The sequence below is a fragment of the Typopeltis vanoorti genome, chromosome 1 (genome assembly GCF_054136105.1).
Source record: "Typopeltis vanoorti isolate ZY-2024b chromosome 1, IOZ_Tvanoo_1.0, whole genome shotgun sequence".
Classification (NCBI taxonomy): Eukaryota; Metazoa; Arthropoda; class Arachnida; order Uropygi; family Thelyphonidae; genus Typopeltis; species Typopeltis vanoorti.
Window position 1 is genome coordinate 172488358 of NC_143549.1, and position 22572 is coordinate 172510929.

At 38.8% G+C, this 22572-nt stretch overlaps 1 protein-coding gene across 1 annotated transcript in view; it reads left to right on the forward strand.

Annotated features, from left to right (window-relative positions):
- Dhc93AB (Dynein heavy chain at 93AB) overlaps positions 1–22572 on the forward strand; it is a 1274973-nt gene that overhangs the window by 478202 nt on the left and 774199 nt on the right. The window contains exons 23-24 of the mRNA XM_090403805.1: positions 4048–4244; positions 18184–18430. Coding sequence (XP_090259931.1) covers positions 4048–4244; positions 18184–18430 — 444 coding nt within the window. The remainder of the gene's footprint in view (positions 1–4047; positions 4245–18183; positions 18431–22572) is intronic.

A 22572-nucleotide genomic window follows, 5' to 3' on the forward strand; every position in this document is an offset into this window, starting at 1 on the left:
GGGAAATGGGGAGTCTAAGAGTGGAAAGGGGAACACAGCATCAGAAAGGTTGATGTTCCAAGAGGATGTGTATGTGTGTTCAGACACAAAGGGAAAGGGATGACCAAGGGAAAATAGTTGCAATTCAAGAAGGTTCTAAGATGAATAAGGAGAAAAAGAAACAGCTTGAGTTAAGTATGGAGAAGTCACTTTTATCATAAGTGATATCAGTGAAACTTGCTATAGAACCAGGAATGAGCTGTTATGTTTGTATTCAAATGCTAGAAGTGTAAGAAACAAGGCAAAAGAAGTGGCTCATTAATTAAGTCTGTTCACCCAAAAATTGTTGGAATAAGTCAGCATGATAGGATGAGAATGACATCTTGACAGGAATGGAGATGGAAGGGTATGATGTATTTCGTGAAAATAGAAAGGATAAAAAGGGAGGGGTAGTGCTATTGATGATAGAGAAAGGGTTATGTTCATACAAGGTAGAGATGCAAGAGAGAAATAGTGCCAGTGGTTTTGAGAAAGCATGGTGTGAGATAGAGGTGGATAGAATGAAATACTTAGTTGGATGTTGTTATACACCTGGTAACATGGATGGTAGCGACCATGAAATGTATAATCAAATTAGCCAAGAAAAAGAAAAGGGTGATCATTATGGGTAATTTTAATTATGGGAATATGGACTGGGATGATGAGATAGCTACTGATAGTAAAGAAAATGAGTTTCTTGAGTTTTGAGGGAAAACTAACTCAGGCCATATGTAACAGAGAGTTCACGAGGATTGAAGGTCTTGGATTTGATCATCTTATCAGAGGATGTTATTATAAATGAGGTCTCAGATCACTCCAGTTGATGAGAGTGACCATGAAGTAATTACTTAGGTGGGTGTGAGCAGTGTGAGGACCTCTGTGAAGAAATTGTATATGTAGAACTACAAGGCTGGCTATTATGAGAAGCTCAGGGGACAGCTTGCATGTGTAGTATGGAACAATTAGTTGGCTGGAAAGGAAATGTATGCAGTTTGAATGATATTCAAGAACTATCTAGTAGAAACAATGTGTAAATGTATTCCAAGGGTTAAATAACATAGGTGTGAAATGAATGAATCAATAGATAGATTAAGCATGCGATACGAAGGGAAAAGGCACTATGGAGGCAGCATAAGAGAAGTGGTGATAATCAATATCTTGAGGATTACAAAGTACATAATGCCTTTGTATAGGCATGTGACTTAGTTGGTAAGGGTGACAAAAGTGAGAAATGAGCAGCAGTTAGCTAAAAAAGAATGAAGTCAGCAAAAAAAAAAAAAAAAAAAAATTATAATGGAAGGATGACATCGATTGGAGAAAATGGTATAAGAACAACTGATGCAGAAGATATAGTTGAGATATTTATTGAGCAGTTCATAAAGTCATTCTTGTGTATATGACATCATGGAGAGTTTTAGAGCAGTTGATGATTAGGAGGAGAGACTGACTGTAAGTGAGCAAGAGGTATATGGGGAATTAAGCAAACTAGATGTTGATAAAGCTGTGGGACTCGATAATATATCACCACATATTTTGATCAAATGTGCCAGTTTGTTGGTATCTGCCTTGGCAAATTTGTTTAATATGAATCTTGCACTGAGTCAAGTTCCAAAAGAGTGAAATGAAGTGGAATGATTGTGCTGCTTCATAAAGAGGTGACAGAACTCAAACATCAAATTATAGTCCTATCTGTGTGTCAGTTGTTGTGGTTAAAGTGTTGGAGAGGCTGGTGAGAATCAGGATCCAAAATGGAATGACAACAATGGTATTATCTTTGATGGATAGCATGAATTTGCTAAAGGGAGGTCATGTTTTAGTAATTACTTACTTATTACAATAAGGTAGCTTCATTGGACAAAGGAGATGGATACACATTAGTATACTTAGATTTTGCAAAGACTTTTGATAGATTACTGCATAATAAGTTGATAATCAAACTAGTGCAGATGGGGTTGAATATTAGACTAGTACATCTGATCAGAGATTGTCTTTCTGATAGGTATCAGGAAGTTGGGGAGCAATATCCCAGAAGCGGAAAGTCACTAGTGGTGTGTTCCTGAGGAGTGTTTTAGGACCTTTGCTGTTTAACCTGTATGTTGATGATATTGGGGAACATTTGGATGGAGATATTCAGTTGTTTGCAGATGATGTAAAGTTGGGACAGGTTATGAGGAGTAGAACAGATGTTGTGGCCTCACAAGAAGAAGTGAATAGATGAAGGTGAAGGGGCACAGAAGTGAGGATACCAGTTCAATTTTGCAAAATGTAATGGATTTAAAATTTGGAAAACAAAGATTGGAAAATTTAAGTTTGGTGCGGATATATTGTTGGAGGTGGAGTAAATAAGAGATCTTGAAATGATTGTGGATAAGATCAAAAATTTAGAGGACACATTGCCAAAATTGTGAGGAAAATACAAAGAATTCTTGGAATGATGTGGATGACGCTGACTTGTAGAAGTAAGAAGATTCTTGTTCAATTGTATAAGTTACTGATTAGGCAACACGTGGACTACTGTGCACAGATTTAATTATATAATCACGTAATCACAAGAAAGATATTTATTTAACCAAATATTTCGGTCTGGAAATAGCAGACCATCGTCGGTGGTATTACAAGAACAGTTTAAAAAATATACAAGCTAGAATACTAACTGGCCACAACATCTGTTCTACTCCTCATAACCTGTCCCAACTTTACATCATCTGCAAACAACTGAATATCTCCATCCAAATGTTCCCCAATATCATCAACATACAGGTTAAACAGAATGATTACGTGATTATATCATTCAGTCTTATGTCGCAAGTATCCTTAAAACAACAAATGTGCACAGATTTGTCACATGGTTTTCAAAATGATGAAAAGATGTTGGAAAGAGTCCAGAGGCGACTGACTTAGGTAGTTTCTAATCTCTGGAATGTTGATTATGAGGAAAGGTTGACAGGATGCAAATCACAGATCTAATATACAGGAGGAAGAGGGGCGAATCATACAAGTTGGTAAGGGTTATTATAAGATCAGTGTTGAAGTTTTTCATAAAATGGTGGAGATCAGAGCAGAATGAGAAGTCACCATTGGAAGCTTTATAAGGAGCGTGTGAACAAGGGGGTGAGAAGCAGGCTCTTTCCGTGCAGAGTTGGAATGGCTTGCTTGAGAATATAGTGTCTGCAGAGAATTTTAATGTGTTTAAGGTGTGGTATGATGAGCTGTGTGTATCACAAAGGGACCACTTAGATGAGTGCTTTACTCCATGTGTTCTTAGGATAAAAATAATAATAATAATAATAATATGAACCTCATTCAGCAAATTTTTGACTTGTGAATGACAAGAAAATAATAATAATAATAATAGGTAGTATTATCCCTCTTTATACTTTTCAGTTTTATACTCACAGTTTGCTTAATATGTACAGATTTCATCATCTGGGTTTTGGTTCTTTGTGAATGAGGATTCAGAGGTAAGGGACAAAATATTTTAGAGGTTTGTAAAATGTTTCATATGGAGATAAATAAAAGGTATGTAGGTTATAGGTGCAAAACATCAGACGTTATACATACTGAAGATTTTTCCTTTACATGACAAGAAAAAAGTTGGAGTCCTCTCAAACCTTACAAGAATTGTAACACTATGTTTATCAAGGGTGTGAAGTTTAGTTTTTTTGCTTGGAAGGTTTTGTATGAGTGGAATGGCGGTTAGTCAGTAGTGAGTTCTTGGTTAGTGAATTACAGTATTATGTGAAAAATTATTAGTGTGGGCTTTTCAGACTTCAATGAGATGGCTCACTTTAGAATAACAATAATAATATGGAATAAAAATATTAAAATATTAATTATCATTAATGAAGAAATATATTATATTTCGACATGATTCAGAACTAAATGTTGCATGCAAATTATTATTTATCTTGAATGTCTGAGGTTTGACAATTTTGCATATAAGATGTTATGTTTGTGGTATATTCTTCATATGTGTCAAAATTATCTTTTTTTTGTTTATTTGTTTCTTCTCTTTTCTTTTTTGTGTAGTTTCAACTGCAGCAACTCATGCATGCTAAGTACATCTCTTATTTCTTGGAAGAAATTTCAGGTTGGAAAGAGAAACTTTCTCTTGTAGATCAAGTCATTGGGCTATTATTTATCCTACAGAAAACCTGGATGTATCTAAATAATATATTTACAGAATCTGAGGATATCAAGGATGAATTACCAGAATATTCACAGAGGTAAGATTGATATAAAAACAGCAACAATGACAACAAAAAATACTTTTATTAGATTTCCTCATGAATTGGACATGGACAAGTTCATTAAGAAAAATTTTAAATGCCTAACTATAGAAGCAGTTTCTAAGTTTCTCAATGCATTGGAAAGTACATTTAGAAACAGACATGAATTTGGAATCTTTAAATACTGGTATTTCATCATCAGTAATGCCATTCACTTGTGGCTAAATTAGAGAAGGATATTATTAAATCAAAAAGATGGAAAGAAATGTTATAATAAATGTGTTTTAAAATACATAACGAACCAATTTAAATTTATAAAAATATTCAAATCCTACCTGCAATAGGAAACCATGCTCTAGAATCTAAATGTGGAAGTTTTTCAGGCTACTTCAGACCTCCAATAATTAGGAGAGTAGTCTTACAGTGGGTAGGGTAATTCATCTGCCACCCAAAGACATTCAAAAACATTCTGACTGCAGTAAGATTGGAGAGTAGAAGTGTTATCTACTTGGCCAGCCAGAATGGTTGCTGGCCAAGTAGATAACAGTAACTTGTGGATAACTCTAACTAGTTTAAGTAGTTACAGTTATTTACAAAGTTTAGTAAATTTAGACAGACCTAGACTCATGAATATCAAGGTATTCATTGTGTCTAAGGCCTCCATGGAGTTGGCCATATAATGAAATATTCTCAGTGTCAGTCATGCATTTCTTTAACAGTATTTATTTAAGCGCCTCCGTAGCGCAATTGGAAGAACGACGGTACATTGCGCCCTTCGATTGGAATAGGCCTAAGTTCGATTCTCGTCGCGACGGGAGGAATCTTTATCTGGTCGATTTCAATCGATGGTGAGTTAGCCGATCTCATACGGAGGTAGCAGGGTTTTTTCTCCCGGAAACTCGGGTTTTTCATCCCGCATACATACAAATCGGCCCTTCAGAACACACGCAATTTACAGACAAAAATTACTAGTTGTGGTAGTGTTGGAGGTGGGCGGTAGATGGCGTTGATTCGTAGTAGAGGTAAGATGTAGAGACAGTTGAAGATGTCCTCCTGCGATGAGTCTTCGGACTCCTTGGAGGTATCAGGAATAATAATAATAATAATAATTTATCTGTCTCTTTGTTGGTATAAAAATTTTCAAGTAGAAAAGTTTTGTTACTGCTCTAAAATTACCTGAATCACTTTCAGTTGGTAATGCCTTTAGAAAGGAGAATTTCATGTTCCTCTGACATGGATTTGAATTTCATCTAGTCATTATAATAAGAGGTTCTTACCCAAGAGCAATTTTACCTATCTCATGAGAATGAAAGAATTCTCCTGGAAACTTGGGTTCTTCATTCCTAAAAAGACTCTTCAGCTATAGAACACACATAATAAATAGGTATATCATCTTATTTTGGCATAGCCTTAGTTATATTGTAAATAATTCAACCAGATCAAACCATACTTCTAAGTATGGTTTGATCTGGTTAGATTATTAATCATTATTGAAGTTGAACTTTACATTAATAATCACATGCACTTAATTAGGTATCTGGCAGTTATTTTCTTCATTTTGTAATTATTATTATTATTATTCAGGCCTCCATGGAGTCAAAAGACTCATCGTGGGAGGTTCTTCCTAAGAAACACAAAGTCTATCAAGACTCATCGAGGGGAGGTCCCCCCCCCCTAAGAAACACAAAGTCTATCATGCCACTCCTTGAACTCATTGACTTTGTGTTTCTCACTCTCATCACTCCATCAGGCAATGCATTCCATGGTTCAACCACCCTCCATGCAAAGAAACCACTCTTGCTCACGGTTTCCTTTCGTAACTTCCAGGGATGGACTCTTGTCATCACTCCTTCCTGCTGTTCAACCAAGCGAAAGAACTCCCCAGTGTCAACCCTGTAACCACCTCTCAATAGTTTAAAAGTCTCAATCATATCACCTCTCCTTCTTCTATCCACCAAACTCTGCAGTCCACATTCCCCCAGCCGATCCTCATAACTATCATTGTAGAGTCCTGAAACCATCTTTGTTATCTGCCTTTGAACTCTTTCCACAGTTAATTTTTCCCCTTCAAATCCTGGGGACCAAATCCTAGAACAATAGTCCAAGTGTGGTCTGATCAGGGTCTTATACAATGGAATGATAACTGTTTTATCTCTGCAGGTCAGTGTCCTTCTCATTATTGCAGCAATTCTCTGTGTTACCTGAACCACCTTTGCAATATGTCCCTTGAATTTCACGTTTCTATCAATCATCAACCCCAGATCTCTTATCTCCTCTACCTTCTCCAGAACACTCCTCCAATAGAGTATGCAGAATCCCATCGATGTGTCCCAAACCTCAAGACCTTACATTTTGCTGCATTAAACTGAAACTCCCATTCATTTGCCCATCTATCTAGCTTATTTAAATCCTCCTGCAAGGCTACCACATCTGCACTATTACTAATAATCCTTCCCAGCTTTGCATCATCTTTTACGTACCACGTTATTGTACATGACCCATTTTTCACTGTAATCATCCGCTTCAAAAATGGGTTGTTTTCTTGGCGACGTCGCAGCGAATCACAGATGGATATGCGAACAGTCAATTCATGTGATACCCAAACATTGAGTTTTGAAACATATCCCATCTTGTGCAAATGGTTTTCAACGCTTGTATGGGATATGTTTAGTACTGCAGCAATCTCCCGCACTGTTTGTGATGGATTTTTGTTGATGATATCCTTCACAACACTCGAATCAACCTCGGTCGGGCGACCAGCTCTCGAGGCGCATCACTGACATCGAACTCTCCAGAACGGAATTTGCAAACCACTTTTGGTATGCGCATTCTGTTAAGGCATCATCCCCATATACGCTGCATATTTTTTTAATGGCTTCTGCAGCTCGTTTGCCTTTTTTGAAATAAAAAAGCAAAATATCCCAGTAATGTACATTATTTCCTTTCATTTCTAAACATATGTTACACACACACACACACACGCAACTGAAGCAGGCTGAACGAAAATTTACTGAAAGGTTATGTGAAAGTTGCCTTTCAACTGCCCAATAGCGTTGCATGGTAGCGCAACAATAGCGACAGGCGAAGCGGCTTAAACTTGTACTTACGCATAAACCGAACGAACTTATTTGCCAACCCAATATATATATATATATATAGTTCTAAGACAAGTCTCCAACTATAGGCCAGTCTGTATAACTGCAGTTGTGGTCAAGGTGTTGGAGAGATTGGCAAGGAATAGAATACAGAATTGGGTTGATGGACATGGCATTCTTTATGATGGTCAGCATGGATTTGTAAAGGGTAGGTCCTGTTTGAGTTATTTACTTGCATTTTATGATAAGGCGACGAGTGTGTTAGATAAGGAAAAATCATATACAGTGATATTCTTAGACTTTGCAAAAGTGTTTGATAGATTACCACATGATACATTGGTGTACAAACTGCAGAGGATGGGAATATATTGGTTAGATGGATCAGAGATTGGCTCTCTGAATGATACCAGCAGGTTTTGTATGATGGAGCAGTGTCTCAAAAAAGAAGGGTAACCAGTGGCTTGCTACAGGTTCTGTTTTTGAGCCTCTGCTGTTTAATTTGTTTGTAAATGATATATCATGTGGACTGATGGGATCAGGTGTAGATTTTTTACATGGAGAATTGTCAGTGAATAGAATACATTGCCAGAATGTGTTCTTAATGCAAGAAGTGTTAAGGACTTTAAGGTTCTATATGATAAATATGATTCCAATTGAATGTACCTCCCACAATGGGTTTGTCGACTCCATGGAGGGTGTAATAATAATAATAATAATAATAATAATAATATATAACACAGGGTTATGGTAAAGTTTTCTGAGAAGTAATAATTGATTCTTATAGATTTTTAGGTGCTGAGTTCAGAAAAAATAGTAAAAAAATTCCATCACCCACCACTTTTACCCAATTTCTAATTTTATCATTTTTATTAGTACTATTTGGATTTAAATTCAGCACATTGGTATTTATTTTCATTCTTCTTCATTTACAGCCAATTAGTTGTATAAGTGCTATTTTTGAAGTGCCCTTTTATGGTAAATGAAGAAATTTCCTGAAAACTTCTCATTCTTAAGATAGAAGAGGGAGGGAGGAATGCAGATAAAAGTGCAGGTGGCTACTTTGAATCTGATTCGCTGAGATAACGGATGACTTTCCTGTTGTCACAGAACATATTTTCTTGTGTAATTCTTTAGATGAACTTTAGTCGTTGACTATTAAGGTTATCACATTTCTGAAAGTTGGCATATTTTTAAGTTAGTGTGAAGATTTAATTTAATGTTTTTGTGGTTTTTTTAATGTTTTTACGTAGTGTCATGTAATAGTCTTGATGTTAATCATTAAAATTCATTTAACTGTCTTTTAAGTGGTGTTTGTAATGGCTTCAAGAGGTTGCAAAAATTCATCTAACATTTTCTGTTACATATGTGGGGAGTTAGTCGTAAAAAAACAATGAAGAAACATTGCAGATTTTTTTTATTTATTATTATTATTATTCAGGCCTCCAAGGAGTCAAAAGACTCTACGAGGGAGGTCCTTCGTAAGACATAAAGTCTGTCAAGACTCATTGAGGGGAGGTCCCCCCCCGAGAAACACAAAGTCTATCATACCACTCTTTAAACTCACTGACCGTTCTCGCTCCCACCACTCCATCAGGCAATGCATTCCACGGCTCAACAACCCTCCACACAAAGAAACCACTCCTTACCCTCTTGCTCACAGTTTCCTTTCGTAACTTCCAGGGATGGCCTCTTGTCATCACTCCTTCCCGCTGTTCAACCAAACGAAAGAACTCCCCAGTGTCAACCCTGTAACCACCTCTCAACAGTTTAAAAGTCTCAATCATATCACCTCTCCTTCTTCTATCCACCAAATTCTGCAGTCAACATTCTCTCAGCCGATCCTCATAACTATCCTTGTACAGTCCTGAATCCATCTTTGTCATACGTCTTTGTATCCTTTCCACAGTTAATTTATCCCCTTCAAATCCTGCGGACCAAATCTGAGAACAATAGTCCAAGTGTGATCTGATCAGAGACTTATACAACGGAATGATAACCCTCTTATCTCTGCGATCAGTGTCCTTCTCATAATAGCAGCAATCCTCTGTGTCACCTTCACCACCTTTGCAATATGTCCCCTAAACTTCAGGTTTCTATCAATCATCAACCCCAGATCTCTTCTCTCCCCTACTTCCTTCAGTATAACTCCTCCCATAGAGTATGCAGCATCCCATCGATGTTTCCCAAACCTCAAGACCTTACATTTTGTTGCATTAAACTCAGACCCCCATTCATTTGCCCATCTATCTAGCTTATTTAAATCCTCTTGCAGGGATACCACATCTGCACTCTTACTAATAATCCTTCCCAGCTTCGCATCATCCGCAAACAACTGAATATCCCCCTGCAATCCACTTGTTATGTCATTGATATAAAGGTTAAACAATATAGGTCCTAGTACTGGGCCTTGTGGGACTCCACTTGTAACCCTCTACCTCCTGGAAACTGCTCCACCATATACAACTCTGATACCTATCAGACAGCCAATCCTGAATCCAGTTGGCCAATCTGACATCCAGACCCATATGCTGCAACTTAAATATCAGCTTATCATGTGGCACCCTGTCAAATGCCTTTGCTAAGTCTAAGAAAATTGCAGTATATGCCTTTCCCTCATCTAATGTTCTTGTAACTTTATTATAAAAGGCTGGCATATTGCTAAAACAAGCGCGCCCATTCACAAATCCATATTGACTCTCACACATAACATTACCCTCAATCGCACAATGCTGTATACGGTCCCTCACTACTTTCTCCAAGATCTTAACAACTACTGATGACACACAAACTGGTCTATAATTAGACACTTCCAGTCTGTGCAATGGCACCACCCTTATGCAGTGGCATTATCTTACCTTTGTTCCATTCCCTGAGCACCTTTCCCACAGCCAGACTTTCATTGAAAAGCCAGGTTAAAGGCACTGTCAGTTCCCTAGCACATTCTCTCAAAACTTGTGGTCAAATACCATCCACTCCCAAAGCTTTACTGGCATCCAGAGTACTCAGTATCTGAAATGCATTCTCCTCTTCCTGTACCTCTAAACCTCGAACCTGCCCTATCCTTCTAGCATCAAAACTGACTCCTCCAGGATGAAATACTCCAATAAAGTGTTCATTGAACAATTCCACTATGTCCTCTGCATCAGTCACTCTATTCCCATTTTTATCCCACAATATCATTCTTCCACAGTCATTTCTGCTCTTACTGGCCACATAGCTAAAAATTCCCTAGGATTTTCTTTGGATCTTAGGGCCAATCTCCTCTCATATTCCAGTTTCTCTTTCCTTACCACTCTAGTCACTCTTCTGGCCCTTGTCTTATATTCTTCATGCAACTTCTCTTCACCTGTCTTTTTATATCTCTTCCATAGCCTCTTTTTCGCATGCAATTCCTGTTTAATATTGTTTGTCATTCACTTTACTCCAAATTGTGTCCTCTTCCTCACTCGTTGGATATAATTTACCATTGCTGCTAACAAGTATTCTTTCACAATTTCCCACGCACTAATGATATCCTGGCCTTCCAATTCCTCCCTCCATGAAACTTCCTGAAGTTGACGCCTAAGACTATTATAATCACCTGCTTTATGTTCAAGATTTAATGGATTTTTTACAACACTCAAAAAGAATTAAATTAGAATTTAATACTTCCTATATTTCGTCCTAGTCACTAGGACATCTATGGGGATTACAAAAACAATTAATGTGACACGCACACAAAAACTTACAATGCTAAGCCCAACCACGTGGGTGACACTAAAGTCCTATCTAGGTGGAGTGCCCTCTAAGGGCAGTAGTAGGTGGCCTGAAATGTAAGGTGGGACCTCTGGTGATGAGTGTTTCCCAAATCTTCGGAAGCTTAATGCAACCGTATTTGTTAAGATTTGGTTGGTTTCTGAGAGCTGCTGCTGCTTCTAAGAAAAGTCTCTCTTTCTTGAATTTGCTGTGGTGAAGCATGGTGGTTTTTTTCCATGATACTCTGTGGGTGGTGTCCAAAACATGGTCAGCCAAGCCTGAATGGCCATAGTTGTGTTTAACGATGTACGACTTGTGTTCCTCCAGGCGGATGGATGCTGATCTGCCTGTCTGTCCAAAGTACACAAGCTTACAGGAACAGGGTACTTTGTAAACTCCAGGCAGAGAGAGAGGAAGGAGCTGATCTTTCGTAGAATGGATAAGGGTAGCAAGTTTGCGGTAGGGCTTATATGCTGTGTGTAGGTTATAATTTTTTAGTATCTTGGCTATTTTTTCCGAAGTGCCTCGGATGTAGGGTATGGTGATGGTATTTTTAAAATCTTGTTGACGAGAGGGACGTGAAATGGGGGAGGAATTGATTATTTTTTTGATACTGTGTTCGCTGTAGCCATTAGAGAGGAAAGTTCTGTGTATGTGGTTAAGCTCAGTAGTGAGGACGGTTCCACTGGAACAAAGATTGTGGGCTCTCTTGGTAAGGGTTTTAATGATGCCATATTGTTGTGAGGGGTGGTGGTGGGAGAGTTTGTGAATGTATCTGCCTGTGTGTGTGGGTTTTCTGTATACAGTGAAGGCAAGTGTATCATTAGGCAGGCGCGTGACTAAGGTGTCTAGGAAGGGTAAACAATTGTTCTTTTCCTTTTCCATAGTAAACTGGATTCTTGGATGTAGGCTATTGAGATGACCGAGGAAGGAGTCTAAAGTGTCTGGGCCATGAGGCCAAATGGAGAACACATCATCTACATGTCTTAGCCAGATAGAAGGTTTGAGTGTGACTGAGTCTATGGCTCGTTTTTCGAAATCTTCCATATAGAAATTGGCAAGGGGGGGGGTGAGAGGGGGGGAACCCATGGCGGTTCCTTCTATCTGCTTGTAGATTTTGTTATTCCAAGAGAAATACCCTGAGTTGATGGCAAAGGAAAAGAGATCTAAGATGTCAGAGGGGAAAACATTTTCTAAGAGAGATAAAGTGTCAGTTAAGGGAATATTGGTAAACAAAGAGGAGATATCAAAGTTTACTAATATGTCTGTATTGTTCAAGGTTAAATTTTCTGTGAGGGCTTTAAAGTGGGTCGAGTTTTTTATATAGGAAGCTGAATTTCTGGTGAGAGGGGACAGATAGTTGGCCAGCTGTATAGACAGTCTGTAACAAGGTGCATTGGTGGCATCTACTATAGGTCTGAGTGGGGAATTGGGTTTGTGGATTTTTGGTAAACCGTATATTCAGGGGGGACGGGAGCGGAAAGGTTTAAGTTTTTTCGTGATGTCAGGGGGCCAGGAGGTTACTTTTTTAAGTAAGAATTTTAATTTCTTAACTTGTGTTTTTGTGGGGTCGTGTTCTAGCAGGATGTAGGTAGCGCGATCGCGGAGGATAATGTTCATTTTACGATTGTATTCGCTGGTATTAAGAACAACTGTGGCATTACCTTTATCTGGTGATGACGATACTTTTTTCTTTGCATAGTTTCTGGAGAGCCATGTGTTGGGCATAAGATAAGTTACTTTTTGGAGGCGAAGAGTGAGCGAGGATGTTGGCTACGTCGAGTCTGATGTTGTTGGCTACCTCCGACAGTAAGCAACCAATCCCCCGTTCGACGTTAACCATTACATCCAGCACCGGCACTTCTTTCGGGGCGACTGCAAAATTACGGCCGAGGCCAAGGGCACTGATGGCATCCTCGTTGAGCCTTTTGGAAGAGAGGTTTATTACTGTCTGGAGTGGTTGAATTTGTGGTTGTGGTTTGTCTTTAACCAGGTTGCTGTATTTCTTGACGTGTTTGTTTTTTATTTTTTGAAATTCTCTCTGTGCGGAAGTTTCCGAAATGTCAGAGAGAATTGACCAAAGTTCAGGGTTCAGAACGGTGGAGAGCTCTGAATGTAAGGAGCCAATGGCGGCACGAGTAGAGGCGATTTGCTCGCGTAGCAATACTAGGCTGGCACGTTTATATATACGGAGTGCTTTTTTGGAATGGAAGTTGGTCTTCATTTTAACACATTTTGGTATCACCCTTGTATCCCGACATCTTTTTAAAAAGGCCAGCCTATTTAGTTGTCTAGATAGTCGTAGTTTTGACTTACCGTATTGCTTGGATTTACGTGCTAAATCTTCTCCATGGATGATTAGAATTCTTGTGTAGAGGCTTAAGTGCTGTGAGGACATTATGTTGGAGGTTTAATGGATTTTTTACAACACTCAAAAAGAATGAAATTAGAATTTAATACTTCCTATATTTCGTCCTAGTCACTAGGACATCTACAGGGATTACAAAAACAATTAATGTAACATGCACACAAAAACTTACAATACTAAGCCCAACCACGTGGGTGACACTAAAGTCCTATCTAGGTGGAGCGCCCTCTAAGGGCTGTAGTAGGTGGCCTGGAATGTAAAGTGGGACCTCTGGTGATGAGTGTTTCCCAAATCTTCGGAAGCTTAATGCAACCGTATTTATTAAGATTTGGTCTGAGAGCTGCTGCTGCTGCTTCTAAGAAAAGTCTCTTTCTTGAATTTGCTGTGGTAGAGCATGGTGGTTTTCTTCCATGATACTCTGTGGGTGGTGTCCAAAACATGGTCAGCCAAGCCTGAATGTCCATAGTTGTGTTTAACGATGTACGACTTGTGTTCCTCCAGGCGGATGGATGCTGATCTGCCTGTCTGTCTTCACTGTATACAGAAAACCCCCACACACACAGGCAGATACATTCACAGACTCTCCCACCACCACCCCTCACAACAATATGGCATCGTTAAAACCCTTACCAAGAGAGCCCACAATCTTTGTTCCAGTGGAACCGTCCTCACTACTGAGCTTAACCACATACACAGAACTTTCCTCTCTAATGGCTACAGCGAACACAGTATCAAAAAAATAATCAATTCCTCCCCCATTCCACGTCCCTCTCGTCAACAAGATTTTAAAAATACCATCACCATACCCTACATCCGAGGCACTTCGGAAAAATTTGCCAAGATACTAAAAAAGTATAACCTACACACAGCATATAAGCCCTACCGCAAACTTGCTACCCTTATCCATTCTACGAAAGATCAGCTCCTTCCTCTCTCTCTGCCTGGAGTTTACAAAGTACCCTGTTCCTGTAAGCTTGTGTACTTTGGACTGACAGGCAGATCAGCATCCATCCGCCTGGAGGAACACAAGTCGTACATCGTTAAACACAACTATGGCCATTCAGGCTTGGCTGACCATGTTTTGGACACCACCCACAGAGTATCATGGAAAAAGACCACCATGCTCCACCACAGCAAATTCAAGAAAGAGAGACTTTTCTTAGAAGCAGCAGCAGCTCTCAGAAACCAACCAAATCTTAACAAATACGGTTGCATTAAGCTTCCGAAGATTTGGGAAACACTCATCACCAGAGGTCCCACCTTACATTCCAGGCCACCTACTACCGCCCTTAGAGAGCGCTCCACCTAGATAGGACTTTAGTGTCACCCACGTGGTTGGGCTTAGTATTGTAAGTTTTTGTGTGCATGTTACATTAATTGTTTTTGTAATCCCCGTAGATGTCCTAGTGACTAGGACGAAATATAGGAAGTATTAAATTCTAATTTAATTCTTTTTGAGTGTTGTAAAAAATCCATTAAACCTCCAACATAATGTCCTCACAGCACTTAAGCCTCTACACAATAATCACCTGCTTTATAATTCTACATGAGTTCCCGTCTCTTTGATACTCCTGCATGTCTATTCATTTTCTAAGTCAAAACCATATGGTCACTCTCTCCAACTGGTGGGAGAGATGTCATTTCAGTTATTATCAACTCTTCTGATCTTCTGATGCTATAACCAAATCCAAAACTCTTGAACCTCTTGTTCCCTCTATTACATGTTGCCTAAGACATTTGTCCCTCAAGAATTCTAGAAATTCCCTTCTCCTATTGCTACATGCATCTTCCTCTCTCCAATTTATACTACTCTAGTTAAATTTATACTACTGTAGTTACTAGGGGTAGCTTTAGTCACTGTTGACATTAGAATAATGACAGAAGCAGAAATTGTTGAGTTACTAAGTGTTTACTGTGCAAGCATGTATAACCTAGATGAGGATATTGCTATGTAGATAGATTGGAGGCACTCAGCATATTGAGAATTATCAACATGAATACAGCAGCAGAATTGGATGGCATACATCCCATGAGTTATATGATTGTGCAACAGATTGTGCAACTGGCAGTGCCTATGACCAAGCTGTTTAATCTATGTCTCAGCTCTGGAAAGACTCCTAGGGAGTGGAAGGGAGCAGGTTAATTCCATTACATAAAGGCTTAGTTGGCTGAGTAGATAGCATACCCACTCTCCAGATAACAGTTTGTGGGTTGGAATCCCACTGTAAGCATGGTTTGTAAAAGCCTGCTCTGGACGAGTTTGTATAGTTTCTTCAGTTTGTAAGGCTTGTCTTTTCCTTTCTTTCTTTTTGTTTTTTTTTAAAAAAGTCACCCAAGATAGAAATAGCAAATGACAGACTGATAAGTATTTCAGAAGTGATGATTAAAGTATTGGAAGAGTTAGTTAACAGCCAGAATTCAGGAATGTTACTCTACATTCAGCAGATACCTTTGTGAAAGGTTATGTCCTGTGTTAATAATTTAATCACATTTTATAAGAGTGACAGCTGAATTATATAAGGGAAATGGAATTTGGAAAGACCTTTGACTGAATACAGCGAAAACTGAAAACTGTTGAACACATTTCATCAAATGGTAATGGATGTGAAGCTCTGGCATAGATGAGGGGGTGGGGAGGAGAATGGTAGAGATATACTGCTGAGAAGTGTATATGGGGCAGTAGAATCTGCAGCAGCAGGAGAATGTCTTGTAGCCTCAAGGCTCTATATTAATGATATGGGGAATAATTTGATGGCCAGTATTCAATTAATTGTTGATGATACAAAACTTGGGATGATATTAGCCATGAAGGTCTGTTGATAATAATAATAATAATAATAATAACTGCCATTTTCATAGACTTAGCAAAGGCCATTTTACAGGATGCCACATGATAAGCTGATATTTAAGTTGCAGCACATGGGTCATGATGTCAAATTGGTCAACTGGATTCAGGATTGGCTCTGATAGGTATCAGAGAGTTGTGTATGGTGGAGGAATATCAAAGAGGCAGAAGGTTACAAGTAGGGTTCCACAGGGCTAAGTACTGGGACCAATATTGGTTAACTTTTATATCAATAACATTGCCAGTGGATTGCAAGGGGATATTCAGTTGTTTGCGGATGATGCGAAGCTGGGAGGGATTATTAGTAATAGTGCAGATGTGGTAGCCCTGCAAGAGGATTTGAATAAGCTAGATAGATGGTCAATTAAATGGGGGTATCAGTTTAATGCAACAAAATGTAAGGTTTTGAGGTTTGGGAAACATTGATGGGATGCTGCATACTCTATCAGAGGAGTTAAACTGGAGGAAGTAGGGAGACAAGAGATCTGGGGTTGATGATTGATAGATACCTGAAATTTAGGGGACATATTGCAAAGGTGGTGTGTAAGGTAACACAGAGGATTGCTGCAATAATGAGAAGGACACTGACCTGCAGAGATAAAATGGTTATCATTCCATTGTATAAGACTGATCAGACCACACTTAGACTATTGTTCTCAGATCTAGTCCCCAGGATTTGAAGGGAATAAATTAACTGTGGAAAGGGTACAAAGGCAGATAACAAAGATGATTTCAGGACTGTACAAAGGGTACAAAGGCAGATAATAAAGATGGTGTTAGGACTGTACCATGTTAGTTATGGGAATCGGCTGAGGGAATGTGGACTGCAGAGTTTGGTGGATAGAAGAAGGAGAGGTGATATGATTGAGACTTTTAAACTGTTGAGAGGTGGTTACAGGGTTGGGACTGGGGAGAGCTTTCACTTGATTGAACAGCGGGAAGGAGTCATGACAAGGGGCCATCCCTGGAAGTTACAAAAGGAAACTGGTGAGGAGTGGTTTCTTTGCATCTTTGCATAGAGGGGTGGTTGAGCCATGGAATGCATTGCCTGATAGAGTGGTGAGAGCGAGAATGGTCAGTGCATTTAAGGAGTGGTATGATAGACTTTGTGTTTCCTAGGAGGGACCTCCATCGATGAGTCTTGATAGACTTGTGTTTCTTAGAAAGGACCTCCCACGATAAGTCTTTTGACTCCATGGAGGCCTTAATAATAATACTAATACTGATAATATTTAGTAAATGTGATGTAGAAATCATGCTGGGCGGTCAAAATAAATTGACAGTGTGGACAAAGAATAATAGTTATCAGTTTAATGCCCAAGATATGAGGTTTTGCACTTCGAGATGAAAATATGTCTGTGCATCAGTTTGGTGGTATTGTAATGTAGGAAATTGAAGCAAAGGCCTCTGATTAGGTTGTGTCTTGACAACTGTGCTGGATTTCTTGGGGATGAGGATGTGGTGGAGAGAGAATCTAGAGACAAATGACAGGTCTATAGTGCTCCTTCTAAGAATAGATTAAAAGGCTAAACATGAATAAAGGGGTTAGTAATGGGTAATTTTTTTTTCTGATAAAAAAAGAAATTTTTCCATACATGTTGTGTATGAGAATGCAAGTGTCACTCCTAGAAGTTGCATAAGAATTTGGTTTGTAAGAATTGAGGACTAGATTTTATTGCCTGGAGAGTGATGAATGACTGGAGTAGATTGCCAGCAGTAGCTGCAAGTGCTCTGATTAATGAGTTTAAGTATGATAAATATTATGTGCATAATGGTTAGTATAGTATTTTCCTTCCATGTTGAGTCTTTTGACTTTATGGCAATGCCTTGTGTAATAATAATAATAAAATATGTGATGAAGTTTTTTTTTAGTAAATTATAGTTCTCTTTCAGATTTGTTGCTGTTGATAATGAATTTAAGAGTCTTATGACTGAAATCACTAAGACAACTAAAGTCATAGAAGCAGTAAGTGAACCCAGTTTGTGTGACAGAATTGAGAAGTTGCAGGCGGAACTGGATTCTTGTGAAAAAGGTCTCAGTAAATACCTTGAAACAAAAAAACTAGCTTTTCCAAGATTCTGTTTTGTTTCATCTTCAGAACTGCTTCATATATTGGCATATGGAAGTCAACCAGAAAGAGTGAGTTTTGGTTTTCATTGTTATTATCCATGTTATCATAAGTTATTATTATGAATTTTTCATTAGAATTAAATGTTATTCAAAACTTGGAATTCTTCAGAATTTTATATTAAAAAAGTTGTAATGTTTTAATTATGCATTAGAATTATTTTATTTTCTGTTGTAATATTGAAGTAGAGAAGATGAGAGATGTAGGAGTGATGGTTGACAAGGACCTGAAATTCAGCACATTGTACACTTTGAGAAGATGTCACTTCGGATAATAGCAATGATTCAGAGGATCCTGACATGCAGAAACAAAGAAGCTATGGCTCCATTGTATAAGGCCTTGATCAGGTCTCATATGGATTACTGTGCACAGATTTGGTTGCTGTGTTTTCATGTGATGAGAATATGTTGGAAAGGGTCCAGAGAAGATTCAGAAAGGTGGTCAGTAGTCTCTGGAATGTGGAGTATGAGGACAGATTGAGAGAATGTAAGTTGCAAAGCCTCGTCAGTAGGTGGGGAAGAGGTGAGAGGAGGAATACGATTGAGACATATCAGCTAGTCAGGGGTTATTATCAGGTTGGCATTGAAGAGATTTTTCATAGAATGAGAGAGGGGGGTAGAACAAAAGGCCATCGCTGTAAACTGTATAAGGAGGTTGTGAGAAGAGGAGTGAGGAGATTCCTCAAACGCACTCTAAGCATCCACATATACCAGTCCTCTCTTGTCACACATTCTCGCTATTATGCCATTCAATATCACCGCTCTTCTGCCCAGCTCATCATTATCATACCTAGGCAACACGCACACTATTTTTCCTCTCTCTGTCTTCTTCCGTACAGTCTCAAGCAAAAATCTCATATCTCTCGCTGCCCGACTTACATTACCACTCAAGTCATTCGTTCCTACCATCACAATCATCTCATCCACCCTTTCACCTCTCTCTCTTAATTGCCATAGCCACCCTTTCTATTGTTCCTCCTGGCAAACACTCCTCACGCATCCTATCTTGAACACCACGGATCGTTGAGTCGCTATACATTATACCTCTTACCATTCCCTTGCTCCTATTGTTTCCATTCTCTCCTCTTCTTTCATTCCCATACCTCTCTCTTCTACTGTTTCCATTCTCTCCTCTTCTAGCACTCCCATATTTCTCTCTCATTCTGTCTCTCCTACCGTTTCCATTCTCTCCTCTTCTTGCACTTCCATATCTCTCTCTCTCTCTCATTCCATCTCTCCTACCGTTTCCATTCTCTCCTCTTCTTGCACTTCCATATCTCTCTCTCATTCCGTCTCTCCTACTGTTTCCATCATCTCGTCTGCTAGCATTCTCATACCTCTCTCTCATTCCCTCTCTTCTACTGTTTTCATTCTCTCCTCTTCTAGCACACCCATACCTCTCACTCATACTCCCTAAATTCTCTCTCTCTCCTACTCTGATTCGCCTTGCATTTATCTCTTCCTTTCTCCTAATCTTATCTTTCATACTTCTGCTCTCATTCACAAGACATTCCACCTCCTCTTTCAACTCATCTATCTCCCTCTGCAGTTCAGTCACTCTTAATCTAAATTCACTCTCCCAAACAAAACCATCTCCTAAACTTTCACAGTCACTCACACCTTCCACACTATCAAGTATTATTTTCTCATTCTCTCCTATCACACTACTTGTCTTCCTACATTCATTCCCCGTTCCTGGAGCAACAAAGTCGGATATCGATATAACTAATGTACTTATTTCCTCCAACTGCCTGCATTTTGCGCACATACGCTCTCCACTCTCTTTTACAAGCCACATATGTAATTCCCAAGACGCATACATGCTGCAAGTACTGCATGCCACAAAGTCCCTTATGATATTGCTAATAATTGAGTTCTTAAATGGCGGAGGACTTGGCGTTACGCCACTTGCGACTGCTGCTGAATCCACCATCATTCCTTACTGCCGAGTAGCGTAATCTTTAATAATTATTCAATTAATAAATAAGAGGAAAAAAAAGTACAAACATCAGAACATTTAAGTACTAAATATAATTAAATAAAATGAAATATAACTAAATACAGTAACTTAGCTTCGTTTTGTCTTCCACCGTTACGCGTTCGATTCCGACGGTACCAAAATATATTATATCGCAACAGCAACTAACTTCCAAAAAACAACCACTGAAGTACACTCGTATTCAGAGAAACAATTTAGCACTCAAAAACGTAGAAAAACGGGGAAAAAACCGGACTATTCACCGATTAAAAATCACTTTCTTCTGCACAGCTCAAATTCACCGCCATGTGCTACGGCGACGCTAGCGCCACCCAGTTACAGGATTAACACTGAGGAGTTCTTTCACTTGGTGGAACAGGGAGAAGGAGCGAGGGCAAGGGATCATCCCTGGAAATTATGAAAGGAAGCTGTGAGCAAGAGGGTGAGGAGTAGTTTCTTTGCATGGAGGGTGGCTGAACCATGGAATGCATTGCCTGATAGAGTGGTGAGAGCACAAACGGTCAGGGAGTGGTATGATAGACTTTGTGTTTTCTGGGAAGGCGATCCCATGATGAGTCTTTTGACCCCATCATGACATTATCATTCAGAGGCCTGAATAATAATAATAATAATAATAATAATAATAATAATAATAATAGAAAATGCAGTTATAGAGACTGGTAAATAATTGGAAACTTCTGTCCTAGAACCATGCTTGTGAGTGGTACTATTTTGCCTTCTTTCTACTCCTTAGGAACTCTACCCACTGCAAGATTTGCATTAAATAACCAAGGCAAGGGTATGGCTAACTCTTTTGCAATTCTTTTTTTAAAATATGTGGTGATATGTCATGCATTTCCACAGAGTTAACAACATCTAACCCAAGCAACACTTTTTATTCAAAGTAAAGCTTCACCTTTAGGCACCTGAAGCTTCAGAAGTGATGAATAAAATGGTTATACCACCACTGCAATGGCCAAAGCAACACTTGATACACCTCTGATTCTTTAATCTTTAATTCTTCTAATTGTCTCCCTTCTATATGTTGCACATCATCATTCACACTATTATGATATACACTGATGAAGTATTCGTTAAATAATTTCACTATATCATATGCTATAGTTACTGTGCTACCATAACCATCCACAAGTATCAACCTTATCGATGTTGATGCTTGTTCAGTGAATTCTAGTTAACTACAGAGCTTCTGATAATCATCCACCATATAGTTCTACATAGAGACCTTCTTGATAACTGTTTGATTACCTTCCAAACCAATACCTCGTGATCACTTTCACCCTTTCACCAACTGGTGGCAGTGTGATACCTTATTAACAACCACATCCTGTGAGATCACCAAATCTAATCCAATAAACCTTGTGTTACTTCCATCACATGCTGCTTTAGATAGTTTATCCTGCAGAAACTGAACAAATTCTTTCTCCTTGTTACAATACACTATCTCTTCTTTCCAATCCACATTCCTATAATTAAAATTTCCCATTAGGATCATCTTCCTTTTATTTGGCCACCTAATTTGTCTAAACATTTCACAATTGATACTCTCTACATTCCCTGGCCTATAAACTGCATCATATTAGATATAATATTCTATTGATATCAACTTCACACCAAACAGCTTCAAATTCTTCACACATACTATGTTCCACTTCAACTCTTGAAGGATACAATTACTCTGCTACCATTAACAATACTTACCCCCTTCTTTCTTCATCTGCCTATCCTTTTGGAAAATTCTATATCCTACCATTTCAAGTCACAACAGTATATCATCCTCAGTCAACCAAGTTTCACTTGTGCCAATTATCTTTGAGCATACTGATTCAAGCACAGAAATTCTCCAGTCTTTGAGGCCATCCCATCAACACAATTACTGTTTACTTTCTCTTCTATAGTGCACTTCTCTCTTTGCTCTGCCCATCCTGTTTCCCTGATCCTGACTCTGATTTTCATTCATATTCCTATCATCCTCCCTTTTTTGTAAGTTATTACTGATAATTTTAAATTTGTCTTTCAGTGCCTGTTCACCGGAACAGATCGTCTGAGCTGTTTTTTAGCATATTGATGACACATAGTTTTTGTGTTGGGTGGTGGTAGGAGTTTATGTGTATATATTGTCCCGTATGTGTTGGTTTTCGGTAAACAGTGAAGG